The sequence below is a fragment of the Rhinoderma darwinii genome, chromosome 7, assembly GCF_050947455.1.
Source record: "Rhinoderma darwinii isolate aRhiDar2 chromosome 7, aRhiDar2.hap1, whole genome shotgun sequence".
In the NCBI taxonomy this organism is placed as follows: Eukaryota; Metazoa; Chordata; class Amphibia; order Anura; family Rhinodermatidae; genus Rhinoderma; species Rhinoderma darwinii.
Window position 1 is genome coordinate 108,459,430 of NC_134693.1, and position 20,617 is coordinate 108,480,046.

A 20,617-nucleotide genomic window follows, 5' to 3' on the forward strand; every position below is an offset into this window, starting at 1 on the left:
TAAGGCACAGGCATATGCCATTCATAACTGCAGGGATGGACTGGCTCACCAGAGTGCCAGAGGATCCTTGAGTGGGCCCAGGCTCTGATACAACAAAAGGTTCATGATGCCCAGCAGAAGATAATCCCAATTGGAGCTGACTGAATAACAAATAATTTATTAGAACGTTTTGATTATATGTATCCTGAGGATGCAATGATAACAACAAAGTTTACAATGCAATTAAAAGTGGACGTGCAAATTTTCTGCATAGATGGACTGGAGGTTAGGCCATCAAAATCAGTTTCTCTGGTGGGCCCTAGAAACCTTAGTCCAACACTGGTCATGATTGACTTGTAACGAGGGATACTTGGACCCACTGGGCCGTACCGCCTTGATGGTATGGCAGCTGGCCAACAGGACACAGGTCACAGTCTATAGTTCGTATGGTGTACCTGTGGTAGCTCAGACAGTAGTAAGACAGGCTTGGCTGGGACTAGGCAGCAGGCAGGCGCCAGGCGTGGTGTAGCAGGACAGGCGTGGAACACAGCACAGCACGACTTCAGCTCAACACAGCACTTGACCAAGATAGCACGGGATACAGGTTACAGGTAGCAGGAACGTGGAACACTGTGAACTGGAAAACACTTAGGAGACCATTTGCATAGACATACTTAGGATAACGACAACAAGGCTCATGCATTGGAGGGAGGGGCACAGCCCTTCTTAAAGTCCAGGGTGCTCTGGGAGCAATCAGCTCAATCTCCTACCTGTGTGTGACCTGGCTCCTTGTCTGGACTGAGCTTGCGAGTGCACTCTGGTGGTTACTGTGGAACAGGACGGCCGCATGTGTGGACATCTCTGGAGAGAAGGGCGTCAACCGGGTGGAAGGAGTTTGTGGTCAGCGACCAAGGATGTTACAGTATCCTCTTCTCTTACACCCCCTCCTTTTGGGACCAGAATGAGAGAGAAACTTCTTAATGAGGGTAGGAGCATTGATATTCTCTTCTGGCTCCCAGGACCTCTCCTCCGGACTAAACCCCCTCCAATCCACTAAATAAAAGGTTCTTCCTCTTACTTTTTTAGTGTCCAAGATCTCCTTAAGCTCAAAAGTATCTGATGAACCGCTGGGAGCCACTGCAGGAGTGGGAGTCTTGGAGTAGCTGTAATGTCGGGGTAGGGAGACAGACAAGTGAGCCCTAATCTACCTGCCACTCAGTCCCTGCCTACTTGCAACGACCCGCCCTAGGCGACGGGGTACAACTGGGCGACGGTCCCTACACTCAATCGGTGCACGACAGACAAACAGATAAGGGTACAAAGAAGCCAGGGAAATGGGGAAGTTGCCCACGGGGACACCGTGAGCAACAAGCGAAGTGAACGAGCCGAGTCAAACCAGGAGATGAGCGAGGTACAAAAACACAGAGCAGAAGAGTGGTCAGTAAAGCCAAGGTCAATCACAAGCAGAGGATCAGTAGTTCAAGAAACTGCAGCAGGGCCAGGAAAGCAGCAGAGAAGTATCACAAGCAAAGGAGGAACAGGAAAGGCAGGTATAAATAGACAGAGGGTGGGAGCTAGCTCCGTCTGGCCAGGCTGTGATAGGCTCTCCCACTCCTAAACCTGCCATCCTGGGTGGTGGAAGAATCGCCTGTACGCCAAGTTGGAGAAGTGCGTGTTTGACAGAGATGCTCTACCCTTCCTGGGCTACATCGTCTCGAATCGAGGTCTCAAGATGGATCCTGAGAAGGTAAATTCTGTCCTGGAATGGCCACGCCCTCAAGGCTTGAGGGCCATACAGCGCTTTTTGGGATTCGCCAATTTTTACAGGCAGTTTATTCCAAACTTCTCCTACTGACTTCTCCCATATCTAACCTCACTAAGAAGGGTATGAACGCCAAAGTGTGGACTCCCGAGGCAGAGTCCGCATTCAATAACCTGAAGAGTGCCTTCATGTCAGCCTCTATCCTCCATCATCCGGATGTCTCTCTGCAGTTCTCGTTGGAGGTGGACACATCCTCTGTCGGTGCTGGTGCACTCCTGTTCCAGAGAGGTCCCAAGGGCAAGTCAAGGGTATGTGGATATTTCTCTAAGCTCTTCCGCAGAACGCAACTACTCGATTGGGAATCGGGAGTTACTGGCCATCAAATCGGCTCTGGAAGAGTGGAGACATCTAATAGAGGGCGCAGCTCATCCGATCCTAATTTTTACAGACCACAAGAATCTGACCTACCTCCAGACGGCCCAATGGCTGAACCCTCATCAGGCCAGGTGGTCACTGTTCTTTACAGGCTTCCAGTTTGAGCTCCATTATCGCCCGGCCGACAAGAATGTGAGGACGGATGCCTTGTCCAGGTCTTTTGAGACGGAAGACACCATGGAGAGTCCACAGAACATTATTGATCCATCTTGCATTGTCTCTGTCAATCCCCTGCAAGTTGGGGACATTCCTCCAGGGAGGACTTTTGTGCTTCTGGCTGATCGTGGAAGAATCCTCCGCTGGGGACACTCCTCTAGACTGGCAGGTCCGTAAGACCCGGTATCTGATTGCTCATCATTTCTGGTGGCCCACGCTGCCCAATAACATTATGGACTTTGTTTCTTCCTGTTCTGTATGTGCAGCCAACAAGGCCACTCACTCCAGACCTGCTGGTCTGCTCCAGCCATTGCCTGTGCCCAATGCTCCCTGGCAGCATATAGCTATTGACTTTATTACAGATTTATCTCTCTCTGCTGGATGCAGTGCTGTTTGGGTGATGGTGGATCGATTTTCGAAGATGGCCCACTTCGTTCCTTCGACCAGTTTTCCTTCTGCTCCTCAGCTGGCCAAGCTGTACATCCAACACACCTTCTGCCTGCACGGCTTGCCGCAGCATATTGTGTCTGATCGGTGGGTTCAGTTTACCTCGAAGTTCTGGAGAGCCCTCTGCGAACTCCTCGGTGTGAAGTTGGACTTTTCCTCAGCCTATCATCCTCAGTCCATTGGTCAGGTCGAGAGGATAATCAGATCTTGGAGAACTGCCTACGCCACTTCATCTCCAAGCAGCATGATGACTGGGTGCAGTTGCTCCCATGGGCTGAATTCTCCTACAATAATCACACCAGCGAGTCTTCAAGGAATACACCGTTCTTCATTGTCTACAGCCAGCACCCACAAATTCCTCTCCCGGTGCCCGATACTTCCGAGGTACAAGCGGCTGACTCCGCTTTTAGAGACTTCCTGCAGATCTGGCAGCAGACTCGATCCTCCATCCTAATGGCAGTCGACTGCATGAAACGGAAGGCTGACACAAGGAGAAGAGAATCTCCTCAGTATCTTCCTGGCACAAAGGTCTGGCTGTCTTCTAGGAATATGCGACTAAGGGTGCCGTCATGCAAATTTGCTCCCAGTTTGCTCGGACCCTTCGAGATCCTGCAGCAGATCCACCCTGTCGCCTACAAGCTTTGGCTGCCTCCTACCCTCAGGATCCCCAACTCCTTCCATGTCTCCCTCCTGAAACCGGTGGTTCTGAACCGCTATACCAAGCCTCCTAGCCCTGCGGTTGCCTCCAGTGGCCCTTCGGACACCTTTGAGGTTAAGGAGATCTTAGACACCTAGAAAGTGAGAGGACAGACTTTTTATTTGGTGGATTGGAGGGGGTTTGGTCCTGAAGAGGGGTCCTGGGAGCCAGAGGAGAACCTTAATGCCCCTTCTCTTCTGAGAAAATTTCTCTGTCGCTCTGGTACCAAGAAGAGGGGGCGTAAGTGGGGGGATACTGTAATGTCCGTGGCTGTGGGTCGTCAGCTCCAATCTCCTCCTGACAGCCGCAGCCACGAGTTGGCAACCACTGGCCCCAGCCCCCTCCTCAGGAGACGCCATCGCTCGCATTTACTCACCTCAGCCGGGTCCGCGCACCGGACTTCTGATGAACTTGAACCCGTGAGTACCCTGGACTATAAGAGGGCTCCAGTCCCCTGCTTCTATGCCTGAGTGTTGTTGTTGTTTCCCTAATTTGTCTATGCAATGGTCTCCTAGTGTGTTCTTGTTCCTGTTCCCTGCATTCCATACTATCCTGGTCGAGCACTGTGCTGTGCCAAAGTCACGTCGTGCTGTATTCCACGTCTGACTTGCTTCACCTCGCATGACATCTTCCTGCAGCCTAGTCCCAGCCGAGCCTGCCTTGCTGCTGTCCGAGCTGCCACAGGTGCCTATACAAACTATAGAGATTGACCCTGTTGGCTAGCTGCCTTAGCGCTAAGGTGGTACGGCCCAGTGGGTCCACAGACCCTTCGTGACACAGGGATTTAGTCATTGGGCCGTCTGGAGATAAGTGAGGTTCTTCTGGTCCGTGAATATCAAGATGGCATGAACTGCACCCTCTAAAAGAGGTCTCCACATCTCCAGAGCCAATTTGATGGCCAGTAACTCACGATCCCCATTCGAGTAGTTGCGTTCTGTGGAAGAGAAGAGCTTAGAGTAATAGCCACATACCATTGACTTGCCCTTGGAACCTCTCTGGTACTGGAGTGCACAAGCACCGACAGAGGAGGCATCCACCTTCAACGAGAACTGTCGCGAAACATCTGGATGATGGGGGATAGGGGCTGACGTGAAGGCACTCTTCATGCTATTAAATGCGGCCTCCGCTTCTGGAGTCCACACCTTGGTGTTGATGCCTTTCTTGGTGAGGTTAGAAATAGGAGATGTCAGTGAGGAAAAGTTTGGAATAAACTGTCTTTAGAAATTGGCGAATCCCAGGAAGCGCTGTATAGCCCTCAGGCCTTGAGGGCGTGGCCTTTCCAGTACGGCCTTTACCTTTTCAGGATCCATCTTGAGACCCTGATTCGAGATGATGTAGCCCAGGAAGGGTAGAGCATCTTTCTCATACACGCACTTCTCCAACTTGGCTTACAGGCGATTCTCCCTTAACCGTAGCAAAACTTGATGGACATGTCTCTGATGAGTCATCGGATCTGGAAAAAAATCAAGATGTCATCAAGATAGAGCACAACACAAACATAGAGGAGGTCACGGAAGATGTCATTAACAAACTCTTGGAAGACCGCAGGAGTGTTGCACAGGCCGAATGGCATTACTAGATATTCATAGTGTCCGTCACGGGTGTTAAATGCCATCTTCCATTCGTCACCCCAGCGAATCCAGATTAGATTATAAAGGGATTAGGGAACCTCTCTTCATAATAAAATCCTCCCAATGCGTTTCCTCTTAGCCAAACAATTCCTCAGTGGAGATTGACCAGGAACAGCTCTACCCAAGTTCCATAGGTGCTGGTGCAGATTACTTGTGGCTGCTGATTAGACAAAAAGACGTATGTGCTTGCAGTTGCAAGGAATTAAACACGCAAAATTTATGGGTTTCGAATTTCGGCACCTGTTTTTGGCGTCTGACGTCACAGCTAGGGGGAATTCCCTATCCTTATAAACACAGTTACTCCGCCCATCCTTCCTGTTGCATCACATCCATGACGTTGATGGGTGTGTGCAACTAGAAAGGCAATGATGCGCTGACCGCGTAGTGGGACATGCGTCGACATCGCCAACCTGGCATGCCAGCGCCGCCCACATACACCTCCCCAGAAACAACGATTTAGACCCCAACAAGGCTCAGGCATTGGAGGGAGGGGCAGAGCCCTTCTTATAGTCCAGGATGCTCTGGGAGCAATCATATCAATCTCCCACCTATGTGCGACCTGGCTCCTTGTCTGGACTGAGCTCGCGAGGTCACCCTGGTGGTCACCGTGGAACAGGACGGCCGCATGTGCAGACATCTCTGGAGAGAAGGGTGTTGGCCAGATGGAAGGAGTTCGTGGTCAGCGATCAGGAACGTTACATGACTGACTGAGCAGACTCATTATTCCTTATATATTTACTTGAATTTGTAAATCTTTAACTCCCTTTAAAGTGTCCCTCTGGTTTCAGGACAAAATTATAATTGTGATGGAGTTATATTACCTGGTGCCGTACAGTTTCCCCCTCTGCCTTGGATCCACTGGTTTATGGTCTCAAAATGGCTGCAGCACTTCTCAGCGTGTCTAAGACACAGTTCTCGGATTGGTTGGAACAGCTCTGGGCAATCCGAGAACAGTGGGAGTGTCTCAGACTCGTAGTCTAAGAAGAGCTCTGGCCATTTTGGGACAGCACAGAGGGACCCTGAGACGGTGGAGGGACACAACTGGAGGGTATTAATTATCAATTATCACTCCATATACACCATTATATTTAAGATGTTATCCCGCTACTGGAGGGTCACTTTGACTTGAATTCATAAATCCGTAACTCCCTTTAAAGTGACCCTCTGGTCTCAAGACAAAATTATAAATGTGATGGAGTATATGGAGTAATATTACTTGGTGCCCTCCAGTTTCCCCTTCTGCCATGGATCCACCATTTTAGGGTCTCAAAATGACTGCAGTCTGATCTTCTCAGACTGAGTCTAAGGCACTCCCACAGTTCACGGATTGGATGGAACAGCTCTGGCCAATCCGAGAACAGTGGGAGTTTCTCAGACTCGTAGTCTAAGAAGCGCTGAGGCCATTTTAGGACAGCACAGAGGAGACCCTAAGGTGGCAGATCCACAGCAGAGCGACACAACTGGAGGGCATTAGGTATTATCACTCCATATTCACCATTATATTTAAAATGGATCGGAGGGTCGCTTTAAATTGTAAAAAACTTGAGGTGCGTTATCTTAAATTGTAAGTATCAGTGTGTTCCACTGATAGAACAATGATTGTATACATGGACCATATATGACTATTAAAGTAACTGTTACAATATTATTATTTTTTTATCATAGTGACAAATATTAATGACCCTGTGCTGAAGGCTGTCGAATTATTAAACAATGCGCATAACAATAAATCTGTTCCTGAGAGAAGTGTTTCCTTAGTTGTCCTTCTTACAGATGGTGAAGCCAATCAAGGTAGGTAAAACAATTTAGGTTATTTTGTTTTCTAGTAAATTTTATTCTTTAGTTAACCTTTTCATGAACAGGGTGTTTTGAGCCTTCATGCCCCGAACAAAATTTCACCTTTTTAAATGCTGCATTCTAAGGCTGGGTTCCCACGGGTTGGATACCCTGTGTAAAACTATGCGAATATCCGACCTAGAACATACAGCTCAAACTGTGCAGTTTTTCGGGATGGAATTTACCCCTGTCGTAGTCATGGCAATACGTTTCTCTGTTGTCGTGCAGTACGGCTGGCTGGGGTGACACTGCAGCCCATTTGACTGCTGCAGCCTATGATTGGCTACAGCAGTCACATGGGATGAAACATCAGCCCATGAGGCAGGCCTGGAAGAAGAACAGTAGAAATCGTTGTTATGGCAACGCCCAAGTATAAGCTTTTTTTTCTGAGTTGCGACTTTTGCTGTGGAATCGCTGCTTTCCCACCGCAAAAGTCACAACAATTGTCAACAATTTGTTGCGGGTTTTACATCCCCATTGAATTCAATGTCGAAAACCTGCAACAGAAGAGCAATAAAAACGCTGCATATATTGACATGTTGCCAGGGGCAAAACTAGGAAAGACTGGGCCCCATAGCAAACTTTTGACTGGGGCCCCCCTCCGCTGGGTATCACACAACCCCCCCTTGTAGATAGTGCCTCCCTATAGATTCCACCACACAGCACCCCCTATAGATATCACCATACACAGCCCCCTGTAGATAGCACCATACACAGCCCCCTGTAGATAGCGCCATACACAGCCCCCTGTAGATAACGCCTTACAGCCTCCCTGTAGATAACGCCATACAGCCCCCCTGTAGATAACGCCATACAACCCCCCTGTAGATAATGTCTTACAGCCTCAAATCCCCCCTGTAGATAACGCCATACAGCCCCCCTGTAGATAACGCCATACAGCCCCCCTGTAGATAACACCATACAGCCCCCTGTAGATAACGCCATACAGACCCCCCTGTAGATAACTCCATACAGACACCCCCTGTAGATAATTACATACAGCCCCCCCTGTAGATAAAGCCATACAGACCCCCCCTGTAGATAACGGCATATAGAACCCCCCTGTAGATAACGCCATACAGACCCCCCTCTAGATAATGACATACAGCCCCCCTGTAGATAACGCCATACAGACCCCCCTGTAGATAACGCCATACAGAACCCCCCTGTAGATAACGCCATACAGACCCCCCTGTAGATAACGCCATACAGACCTCCCGCTGTAGATAGCGTCATACACAGCCCCCTGTAGATAACGCCTTACAGCCCCCCTGTAGATAACGCCATACAGACACCCCCTGTAGATAACGCCATACAGAACCCCCCCTGTAGATAACGCCATACAGACCCCCTGTAGATAATGACATACAGCCCCCCCTGTAGATAACGCCATACAGACACCCCCTGTAGATAATGACATACAGCCCCCCTGTAGATAATGCCATACAGACCCCCCTGTAGATAACGCCATACAGAACCCCCCCTGTAGATAACGCCAAACAGACCCCCCTCTAGATAATGACATACAGCCCCCCCCTGTAGATAACGCCATACAGACTCCCCTGTAGATAACACCATACAGAACCCCCTGTAGATAAGGCCATACAGACCCCCTGTAGATAACGCCATACAGACCCCCCCTGTAGATAACGCCATACAGACCTCCCGCTGTAGATAACACCTTACAGCCCCCCTGTAGATAACGCCATACAGACCCCCCTGTAGATAACGCCATACAGAACCCCCTCTGTAGATAACACCATACAGACCCCCCTGTAGATAACGCCATATAGACCCCCTCTAGATAATGACATACAGCCCCCCCTGTAGATAACGTCATACAGACCCCCCTGTAGATAACGCCATACAGAACCCCCCTGTAGATAACGCCATACAGACACCCCCCTGTTGATAACACCATACAGACCCCCTGTAGATAACGCCATACACAGCCCCCTGTAGATAACGCCATACAGAACCCCCTCTGTAGATAACACCATACAGACCCCCCTGTAGATAACGCCATATAGACCCCCTCTAGATAATGACATACAGACCCCCCTGTAGATAACGCCATACAGAACCCCCCTGTAGATAACGCCATACAGACACCCCCCTGTTGATAACACCATACAGACCCCCTGTAGATAACGCCATACACAGCCCCCTGTAGATAACGCCCTACAGCCCCCCTGTAGATAACGCCATACAGCCACCCTGTAGATAACGCCATACAGCCCTCTGTAGATAACGTCTTACAGCCACAAATCCCCCCTGTAGATAACGCCATACAGCCCCCCTGTAGATAACGCCATACAGCCCCCCTGTAGATAACGCCATACAGCCCCCTGTAGATAACGCCATACAGACCCCCTGTAGATAACTCCATACAGACCCCCCTGTAGATAATGACATACAGCCCCACCTGTAGATAACGCCATACAGACCCCCCTGTAGATAACGCCATACAGAACCCCTGTAGATAATACCATACAGACCCCCCCTGTAGATAACGCCATACAGACACCCCCCTGTAGATAACACCATACAGACCCCCCGGTAGATAATGCCATACAGACCCCCCCTGTAGATAACGCCATACAGACCTCCCGCTGTAGATAACGCCATACAGACCCCCATAGATAACGCCATATAGCCCCCCCCCCCCAAAAAAAATGGCCTATAGTTTGTTCTACAAAAGAGATGTATCCCCTATCCACAGGATAGGGGATACATGTGTGATCGCTGGCAGCGATAAGGAGAACGGGGGACCGAGAGTCCCCCGAAGTTCTCCATGACAAACCTCGGACTTCCGGCGTCTGCGCAGTTCAATAAAAATGAAGCGCGACCGGTGCGCAAGTCTATGGAGCTGCCAGCACAGACCCCGGAAGTCCGAGGTTTGTTATGGAGAACTTCGGGGGATTTTCGGTCCCCCGTTCTCCTTATCGCTGGGCGTCGCAGCGATCACACATGTATCCTCTATCCTGTGGATAGGGGCTGCATGTCTTTTGTAGGAACAAACCCCTTCAGTGGTGTCGCGCTGTAGCAGCCATAGTGGCTGCTAGCGGAGCCTCCGGCCATGGGGGGGCTGAGCCGGCGGGTAGCACGGGCCCCCTCATGCTGCGGGCCCCGTAGCAGCCGCTACGGCTGCTATAGCGGTAGTTACGCCACTGCATGTTGTTTTTTAGCCGATAGTCGATAGCAATTCATTTTATAGGTCTGTTTTAGTGAAAACTGGTCACAAAGAAGAAACGTAAACTGTTTTTCCTCATTTTTTTCATGCAATGTTTTAAGGTAGTTTAATGAATAATATTCACCTCATAAAGGAATCCTCAATTTTTCTGGACATAACGATGTCAAATATGTGTTCATTGTGTATTTTAGCTTTAAATTTATTTCCCTCCCTTTGTTTTAGATGCAGCATCTGTATATGGGTGATTGTCAGCCAAGTAATGAAATTATTTAGTATAGGCACAAAAGTAAATAGGGTCGGGATTGAAAAGACTAAAATTGATGGCCGGGGTAATTATTTTATGTTTGGTGTAATGTACAGTATGCCTGATAGGAACATATTAAAGCCTGAGCATCTGACGCCCATGCAAAATGTGTTCACGTCATGCAGAATGTCTAAAATTGGTGCGTGTGCGTTCAGAGCGGTGTGAAAGTTTTTGATTTTTTTTCTCACTTCATTTATTCCTTTTTTTACATTTTACTGCATTTATGTTTTAACTTTCTATTTTTTGTTTTAGGGGCCTAGGTTAGCAGGCAACACATTATCTATGTATGTATTCCTTGCAATCCCCATATACAGATCACTGATAACAGTGATCTAATAAGTAACAGTTCAATAGATCACTGTTACCAGTGATTTGTATAGCCAGACATGCAGAGAAATTGCCGATTGCGTCTTCTTTGCTTCTTTCCAAGCCCCCTCTGCACATGGAATTCCTGTGACGTCATTACTGATATCACTGGGTTACCTAGAAACCGCACCTTCTGCATTCGAGAACAGTCCAGTGGCATCGCTAGCACCGGACCATCAGGGCCCAAGCCCTGGATCTTTCGCGCCGGGTGACTGCAGCTACAGGGGTCCCGTCTATTTACTATAGTAACTGGGTCCTATGTCGTAAAATACATGGGCCCCTGTTACTATAGTAATACCACTATACTTACCCTCCTTCAAGAGAACAGTGGAAATGCTGACGTCTTCTCGCGTCACAACGTCACGGCGCTGTGCGTCGCGCATGACGTCGCGACACTGGATGGTGTCGGGACATCTGCTGCACCTGGAGCCGAAGAGGAGGGTGTGTGTAACATTACTGCCTACTGGGGTCCTGTATCTAAGCCTGCCTTATGGGTCATGTATCTAAGGCCACATGGTGGGCTTAGATACATGACCATGTATGATACTGTCTGATGGGCCCTGTATCTAAGCCTACCACATTGTAGGCTTAGATACAGGGCCCGACAAGACGGTAATCTTATACTGTATAAGATTACTGTCTGCTGGGGCCCTGTATCTAAGCCTAACGTATGGTAGGCTTAGATACAGGGCCTATCAGACAGAATCACACATGGTGTGATCCTGTCTGCTGGGCCCTGTGTCTAAGCCTACCACATGGTAGGCTTAGATACATGGCCCATGTGTGATCCTGTGCGATGGGCACGTAGCAGGCTTAGATACAGGGCCCGAGCAGACAGTAATCTTATACAGTATAAGATTACTGTCTGCTGGGGGCCTGTATCTAAGTCTGCCTTGTGGTAGACTTAGAGACATGGACTAATTGACAGTATCACACATGGGCCCTGTATCTAAGCCTACCACCTGTGTTACTAATGTTTTTTTTTTTTGTGTTTGTGTTTTCTTGCAGGTTCGGTTGTTGGACTATGTCGGATGCAAGGGCTACTTCGATGACAGCTTTTTTTGTTTTCAATAAAATGGTTAATGAGGGTTGTGTGGGGGTTTTTATTTCAATAAAATATTTCTTCTATCTCTTTGCATTTTCTTTTAAACTTCATTACTACCGCCTTAGTAAGGGCTGCTGACTGATTGACAACGTTCATTACTAAGATGAGGCTTAATGTCATCAGAGGCTAACACTTACCCCCCAATATTACCCCAGTACCCACAGCCATCAGGGGTTCTGGGAAGAGCCGGGTATGATCCAGTACCCGACCATCTGTAGTAATGTTCGGGGATAGGGGCGGCCGCAGGCTGGCATTATTTGGCCGGCATAGCCAAAAAAAACGTCGGCCTTCCCACTCTGGTAATACTAGACTACTACTGCTATGTTGTATCTGGCTGGTTATCAAAAATGTGGGGACCCAACATTATTTTATTTTTTTTTAATGGAAAAACGTGTGCCCCCCCCCCCCCCATTTTTCATAACTTGCCGGATACAACACAGCAGCCTAGCATTACCAGGGTTGGAAGGCGCACTGTTTTTGGGCTTTCCCAGCCTATTAATACCAGCCTGTGGCCGCCCCAGTACCTGACCATCACTTCAGATGGTTGGGTACTGGATCGTACCCGCCTCTTCCTGGTACCACTGGTAGCGGTGGGTATCGGGGGTAATAATGGGGGTTAGTGCTAGCCTTTTCACCGGCTAACATTAAGCCCTGCCTTAGTAATGGACGTTGTCAATCAGCCAGCGGCCATTTCTAGGACGGTAGTAATAAAGTTTAAAAAAATACAAGGACATAGAAAAAATATTTTGTTGAAATAAAAACCCCCACACAACCCTCATTAACCATTTTATTGAGAATAAAAAAGCCATAATCAAAGTAGTCCTCGAATCCGACATAGTCCAACAACCAAACCTGTAAAAAAAAAAATAAAATTAGTAACACATAAAAAAGCAAAGCAATTCTTATACTTACCTTTCTTGGGTCCAGCGCTGGAGCCGCAATGTCAGCGAGTTGGGCCCTATATCTAATCCATTCATGTGTGATACTGTCTTCTGAGCCACTGTATCTAATCCAATCATGTGTGATACTGTCTGCTGAGCCATTGTATCTAATCCAATCATGTGTGATACTGTCTGCTGAGCCAATGTATCTAATCCTATCCATAGCTATAGGGTCGTAGTGCTATAGCAGGGGCGTAGCTAGGGGGGGGCAGGCGGGGCACGTGCCCCGGGCGCAGTTCAGAGGGGGGCGCCAGCGCCCCCTCCTCCTGCACTATAATTGTACCTGTGTCGCAAGGACACAGGTACAATTAGAAGCAATGAATGACCGGGCACGTTCCGTGCCCGGCCATTCAGCGCCTCTCCGCGAATTAAGCGACTGGTACCTTTTGTACCAGTGACGCTTCCGTCGATGAAAGGCGCTGACTGACTGGCAGGGAAAGTCATCCGGCCCAGCCAATCAGCGCCTTTCATAGACGCTGTGTTCAACCCCCTGCAGACCTGCGCAGAAGAGAGCAGGTCTCCATGGCTGCCGGACGGCGTGGGAGCGGGAATAAGGTGAGTTTGAATAGTTTTTTCTTTTTTCTTTTAAATTGTAATAAAAGTGTGGCTGTATCTGCGGGGGCTATATACAGGGGGGCTATATCTACAGGGGGTGGGCTATATACAGGGGGGCTATATCTACAGGGGTGGGCTATATACAGGGGGACTATATCTACAGGGGGGCTATATCTACAGGGGGCTATATCTACAGGGGTGGGTATATACAGGGGGGCTATATACAGGGGGACTATATCTACAGGGGGGCTATATCTACAGGGGGGCTATATCTACAGGGGTGGGTATATACAGGGGGACTATATCTTCAGGGGGGCTATATCTACAGGGGATGGGTAATATACAGGGGGACTATATCTACAGGGGGGCTATATCTACAGGGGGTGGGCTATATACAGGGGGGCTATATCTACAGGGGGTGGGCTATATACAGGGGGACTATATCTACAGGGGGGCTATATCTACAGGGGGTGGGCTATATACAGGGGGGCTATATCTACAGGGGGTGGGCTATATACAGGGAGACTATATCTACAGGGGGGCTATATCTACAGGGGGTGGGCTATATACATGGGGACTATATCTACAGGGGGGCGGTAATATACAGGGGGACTATATCTACAGGGGGGCTATATCTACAGGGGGTGGGCTATATACAGGGGGGCTATATCTACAGGGGGTGGGCTATATACAGGGGGACTATACAGGGGGGCTATATCTACAGGGGGTGGGCTATATACAGGGGGACTATATCTACAGGGGGTGGGCTATATACAGGGGGACTATATCTACAGGGGGCTATATCTACAGGGGGTGGGCTATATACAGGGGGACTATATCTACAGGGGGGCTATATCTACAGGGGGTGGGCTATATACACGGGGGCTATATCTACAGGGATGGGCTATATACAGGGGGACTATATCTACAGGGGGGCTATATCTACAGGGGGTGGGTAATATACAGGGGGACTATATCTACAGGGGGGCTATATCTACAGGGGGTGGGTAATATACAGGGGGACTATATCTACAGGGGGGCTATATCTACAGGGGATGGGCTATATACAGGGGGGCTATATCTACAGGGGTGGGCTATATACAGGGGGACTATTTCTACAGGGGGTGGGCTATATACAGGGGGACTATATCTACAGGGGGGCTATATACTGGGGTGGGCTATCTATGGAGCACCATAGCCCCCTGTAGATATGGTCCCCCTGTAGATATAGCCCACCCCTGTATATAGTCCCCCTGTAGATATAGCCCACCCCTGTATATAGTCCCCCTGTAGATATAGCCCACCCCTGTATATAGCCCACCCCTGTATATAGTCCCCCTGTAGATATAGTCCCCCTGTAGATATAGCCCCCCTGTAGATATAGCCCACCCCTGTATATAGCTATCTGTGAAACACTATATACAGGGGTGGACTATATGTGGAGCACTATATACAGGGGTGGGCTATATCTACAGGGGGGCTACATACAGGGTTGGGCTATCTGTAGAGCACTATAGGGGGAGTTATTTGTGGGACACTATATACAGGGGTGGTCTGTATGGGGGCACTATCTACAGGGGCTCTATGGCAGGCACTATTTACAGGGGGCTCTATGGCAGGCACTATCTACAGAGGGCACAGTGTGTGTGTGTGTGTGTGACACGGTGTATAGTGCTATTATAATTAGAGGTGCAGTGTATGGCGCTATTATATTTAGGGGTGTAGTGTGTGGTATAATGATAACTTTATATTTATTTATAGGTGCAGAAATGTTACAAAAGTGAGAAGCTGAAGACATCTGAGCAGCAAACTGCAGAAATGGCCTGTGACCGGGAGAAGCCACCATAGAGGTCTGGACCGGATGGAGAAAAAGAACTGGAATCTAAGACATCACCGGTGAGTCACTTAATGTAAATGTTTTTTCTGCCTCTAATCAGTAATGTAGTCACTGAATGATCTGCAGCGAGATGATGGGTGGTGTGATTATGATAGGATTTATTTTTTTGTGAAACGGCATCTCCCAGCATATCCTTATCATTGTTTGGGTCATGCTGGGAGCTGTAGTTTTACGCCGTACTCACCTATACGGCAGGGGTTGCACTAAATTGAGCTGTATTTGTGCTGGTGTTGTATTTATGTACTGAGCTTGGTTCTGGGGCTGTATATATGTACTGAGCTTGGTTCTGGTGTTGTGTATAGAACCATATTGCTTGTAAAATGTACAAATATTTTTATGCTCGCGTTACATAAAAAGAAATGACACGTCGATTGGTAGAGAAAACAAACACGGCGAGGGGGAAGGAGATGTCGGGAAAGAAGTTGGGGGGGGGGGGCGCCAAACTGAATCTTTGCCCCGGGTGCTGGAGAACCTAGCTACGCCTCTGGCTATAGATATGCTGTCTCATATATATATATATATATATATATATATATATATATATATATATATATATATATATATATAATGAGAAAAAGAATAAAGCAGCACAGCAACAGCAGTGGGTGCAGGCCTCCTAGGTTGAGGCTAGAAACCCTATAGTTAATGAAATCCCCAAAAAAATGAAGCGGCAGCACAAATTGGTGAAAAAAAGTGGTGTGTTTATTCACCCCAGGCAGGCAACGTTTTGATCCGTCTCTATGGGATCTTTGTCAAGCCTTTTTTTTTGGGATTTTTATATATATATATATATATATATATATATATATATATATATATATATATAGTGAAGGAAATAAGTATTTGATCCCTTGCTGATTTTGTAAGTTTGCCCACTGTCAAAGACATGAACAGTCTAGAATTTTTAGGCTAGGTTAATTTTACCAGTGAGAGATAGATTATATATAAAAAAAAAAACTGAAAATCACATTGTCAAAATAATATATATTTATTTGCATTGTGCACAGAGAAATAAGTATTTGATCCCTTTGGCCAACAAGAATTAATACTTGGTGGCAAACCCCTTGTTGGCAAGCACAGTAGTCAGACGTTTTTTTGTAGTAGATGATGAGGTTTGCACACATGTTAGATGGAATTTTGGCCCACTCCTCTTTGCAGATCATCTGTAAATCATTACGATTTCGAGGCTGTCGCTTGGCAACTCGGATCTTCAGCTCCCTCCATACGTTTTCGATGGGATTAAGGTCTGGAGACTGGCTAGGCCACTCCATGACCTTAATGTGCTTCTTTTTGAGCCACTCCGTTGTTGCCTTGGCTGTATGTTTCGGGTCATTGTCGTGCTGGTCTTGCCCATGTTGTAGAGGTTAGAGTCAAACTGATTAATTGACTTGTGGACAGGAGTTTTTTATACAGGTGACCATGTAAGACAGCTGTCTTTAATGCAGGCACCAAGTTGATTTGGAGCGTGTAACTGATCTGGAGGAGGCTGAACTCTTAATGGTTGGTAGGGGATCAAATACTTATTTCTCTGTGCACAATGCAAATAAATATATATAATTTTGACTATGTGATTTTCTGTTCTTTTTTTTCTTATATAATCTATCTCTCACTGGTAAAATTAACCTAGCCTAAAAATTCTAGACTGTTCATGTCTTTGACAGTGGGCAAACTTACAAAATCAGCAAGGGATCAAATACTTATTTCCTTCACTGTGTGTATATATATATATATATATATATATATATATATATACACACATACTAATCCTTCTCAATTAATTAGAATATCATCAAAAAGTTTATTTATTGTAGTAATATATTTCAAAATAGTGAAACTCCTACATTATATAGATTCATTACACACAGAGTGATCTATTTCCAGCATTTTTTTTATTTTAACTCCTTAACGCCGAAGGACGGATATATCCGTCCTCAGCAGCTGCTAGTTCGCGCAGGAGGACGGATATATCCGTCCTGTGATGGCGCGGGCACGGAGACTGTACCCACGCGATCAGCGGCAGGAGCACGGCTGTTATACACAGCCTGGCTCCTGCTGCAACTGCCGGAATCGAAGCGCGCTCCGATTCCGGCAGTTTAACCCATTAAATGCCGCTGTCAATAGTGACAGCGGCATTTAATGTGTTTGACAGAGGGAGGGAGCTCCCTCTGTCACCCGATCGGCGCCCCCGCAAACAAATCGCGGGTCGCCGTCGGGTTTCCATGACAGCCGGTGTCTAACAAAGACCCCCAGGTCTGTCTTCAGCATCTGCCTCTTAGGCGATGTCGGAGGCATGACCTAATAGGTTGCCTGTCAGTTTTACACTGACAGGCAATAATGCTTCGGTAAACTAAGTATACCAAAGCATTATATATGCGATCAGGAGATCAAATGGTGAAGTGTCCTGATGGGACTTTAAAAAAAAAAATGACAATCAGTTAAATAAAGTTTGTGAAGAAAAAAAAAAAAAATTAGTCAAAGTCAAATAAAACTACTTTTTTGGCCCAAAAAGTGGTTTTATTTAGTAAAACGGTCAAAACAAATCACACATACACATATATGGTATCCCAGCGATCGTAACAACTTGACCAATAAAATCAACGCATTAATTAAACCGCCGGATGAACGGCGTCCAAAGAAAACGCAAAAAACAACGGCAAAATTCTCTCTTTTCTCCCATTCCCCCCATAAAAAATAAAATAAAAGTTAATCTATAAGTCCTATGTACCCCAAAATAGTACTAATAAAAACGACACATTGTCCCGCAAAAATCAAGCCCACATATGGCCACATCGACGGAAAAATAAAAACGTTACGTCTCTTGGAATGCGGCGATGCAAAAACAAGTAATTTTTTTCTAAAAGGCTTTTTATTGTGCAAACGTAGGAAAAACATATAAAACCTCTACATATTTGGTATCCCCGTAATCGTGCTGACCCATAGAATAAAGTTAACATGTTATTTACGCTGCATAGTAAACGGTGTAAATTTATAATGTGAAAATCAATGCTGGAATAGCTGCTTATTTTCAATACTCTCCTAAAATAAAGTTAATAAAAGTTAATCAATATATTATAAGCATCTAAAAATGGTGCAAATACAAAATACAACTCGTCCCGCAAAAAACAAGCCCTCATACGTCTATGTCGACGGAATAAAAAAAAAGTTACGACTCTTGGAATGCGACCGTGAAAAAACAAGAAATAATCCTTGGTCATTAACGTGCAAAATGGCCTGGTCATTAAGGGGTTAATATTGAAGATTATGGCTAACAGTTAATCAAAACCAATAATTTAGTCTCTCAGAAAATTAGAATATTGGGTAAAAATTGAAGATTGTACACTCATGGTGTCACACTCTAATCAGCGAATCAACACAAAACACCTGCAAAGGTTTCCTAAGCCTTTAAATGGTCCAACAGTCTGGTTCAGTAGGCTTCACAATCATGGGGAAGACTGCTGTCCTGACAGTTGTCCAGAAGACAGTCATTGACACCCTCCACAAGGAGGGTAAGCCACAAAAGGACATTGCTAAAGAAGCTGGCTGTTCACAGAGTGCTGTAGCCAAGCGTATTAATTAATAGTTGAGAGGAAGAAAAAAGTGTGGTAGAAAAAGGTGCACAAGCAACAGGGATAACCACAGCCTTGAAAGATTTTCAAGAAAAGGCCGTTCAAGAATCTGTGGGAAATTCACAAGGAGTGGACTGCGGCTGGAATCAGTGCTTCAAGAGCCACCACACACAGACGTATCCAGGACATGGGCTACAACTGGCGCATTTCTTGAGACAACGTCAGAAGCGTCTTACCTGGGCTAAGGAGAAAAAGGACTGGTCTGTTGCGCAGTGGTCCAAAGTCCTGTGTTCACATGAAAGTAAATTTTGCATTTAATTTGGAAATCAAGGTCCCAGAGTCTGGAGGAAGAGTGGCGAGGCATCAATCCAAGTTGCTTGCGGTACAGTGTGAAGTTTCCTCAGTCAGTGATGGTTTGGGGAGCCATGTCATCTGCTGGTGTTGGTCCACTGTGTTATATCAAGTCCAGAGTCAACGCAGCCATCTACCAGGAATTTTTAGTGCACTTCATGGTTCCCTCTGCTGACAAGCTTTATGGAGATGCTGATTTCATTTACCAGCAGGACTGGTTTAATAACCACAGTATCGCTGTGCATGATTGGCCAGCAAACTCGCCTGACCTAAACCCCATAGAGAATCTATAGGGTATTGTCAAGAGGAAGATGAGACACCAGACCCAACAATGCAGACGAGCTGAAGGCCGCTATCAAAGCAACCTGGGCTTCCATAACACCTCAGCAGTGCCACAGGCTGATCGCCTCCATGCCACGCCGCATTGATGCAGTAATTCATGCAAAAGGAGCCCCAACTAAATATTGAGGGCATATACTGTACATACTTTTCCGTAGGCCAACATTTCTGTATCAAAAATCATTTTTGAAATTGCACTTATTTAATATTGTATTTTTCTGAGAGACTAAATTTTGGGTTTTCATTACCTGTTAGGCCTCATGCACACGACCGTAGCCATGTGCACAGCCGTGATTTTCGGGTCGGCTGGCAGCGGATTGTCATGTGCATGAGGCCTTAGCCATCATCATCAACATTAAGGCCTCATGAACACGAACGTGCTTTGTTTATGAAGACCTGCCTATTACATCCTTCACTCAGCTGCACATGTATGGGCAGATGAAAGGTTCTCTTTAAATAGATAGGTCTGCTTGTGGTTTCCTGGAAGCCACAATGCTCCCATGACAGCCCCAATGCCATCAAAGCACCTATGTCAGCCATAACGTCCCCTTGACAGCCACAATGCCCACAATACCACCATGCCAGCAAAAATGCCGGGGTGATACAGACAGGGGTTGATTTGGCATTTCTGGGACCACAAGCTAAGTTATATCTAGGGGCACTAATTAAAGATCTGTAAGGAGTTTCACCGACAGTGCCTCCTGTAGATAGTGTCTCACACACAGTGTCCTCTGTAGAGGTTGCCAAACACAGTGCCCCCTGTAGATATTGCCCACACAGTACCATCAGTAGAGTTGATAGTTCCCCACATATTTCCCCGTAGACAGTGCCACACACAGTGCCATCTGTAGATCGTGCCACACACAGTACCCCTGCTAGATAATGCTACACACACAGTGCCCCTAGTAGATAGTGCCACCACAGCGCCCCTGTTAGATAATGCCACACACTATGCTCCTGTTAGAAATTGCCCCACACAGTGCCATCTGTAGACAGTGCCACACACAGTGCCCCGCTACATATATGCCACACACAGTGCTCCTGGAAGATAGTGACA

General features: G+C 47.0%; 1 protein-coding gene across 1 annotated transcript in view; it reads left to right on the top strand.

The window, feature by feature from the left end:
* Positions 1-20,617, top strand: part of LOC142658083 (inter-alpha-trypsin inhibitor heavy chain H3-like) — a 95,697-nt gene that overhangs the window by 33,068 nt on the left and 42,012 nt on the right. The window contains exon 10 of the mRNA XM_075833802.1: positions 6,773-6,898. Within this exon, the coding sequence (XP_075689917.1) occupies positions 6,773-6,898 (126 nt within the window). The remainder of the gene's footprint in view (positions 1-6,772; positions 6,899-20,617) is intronic.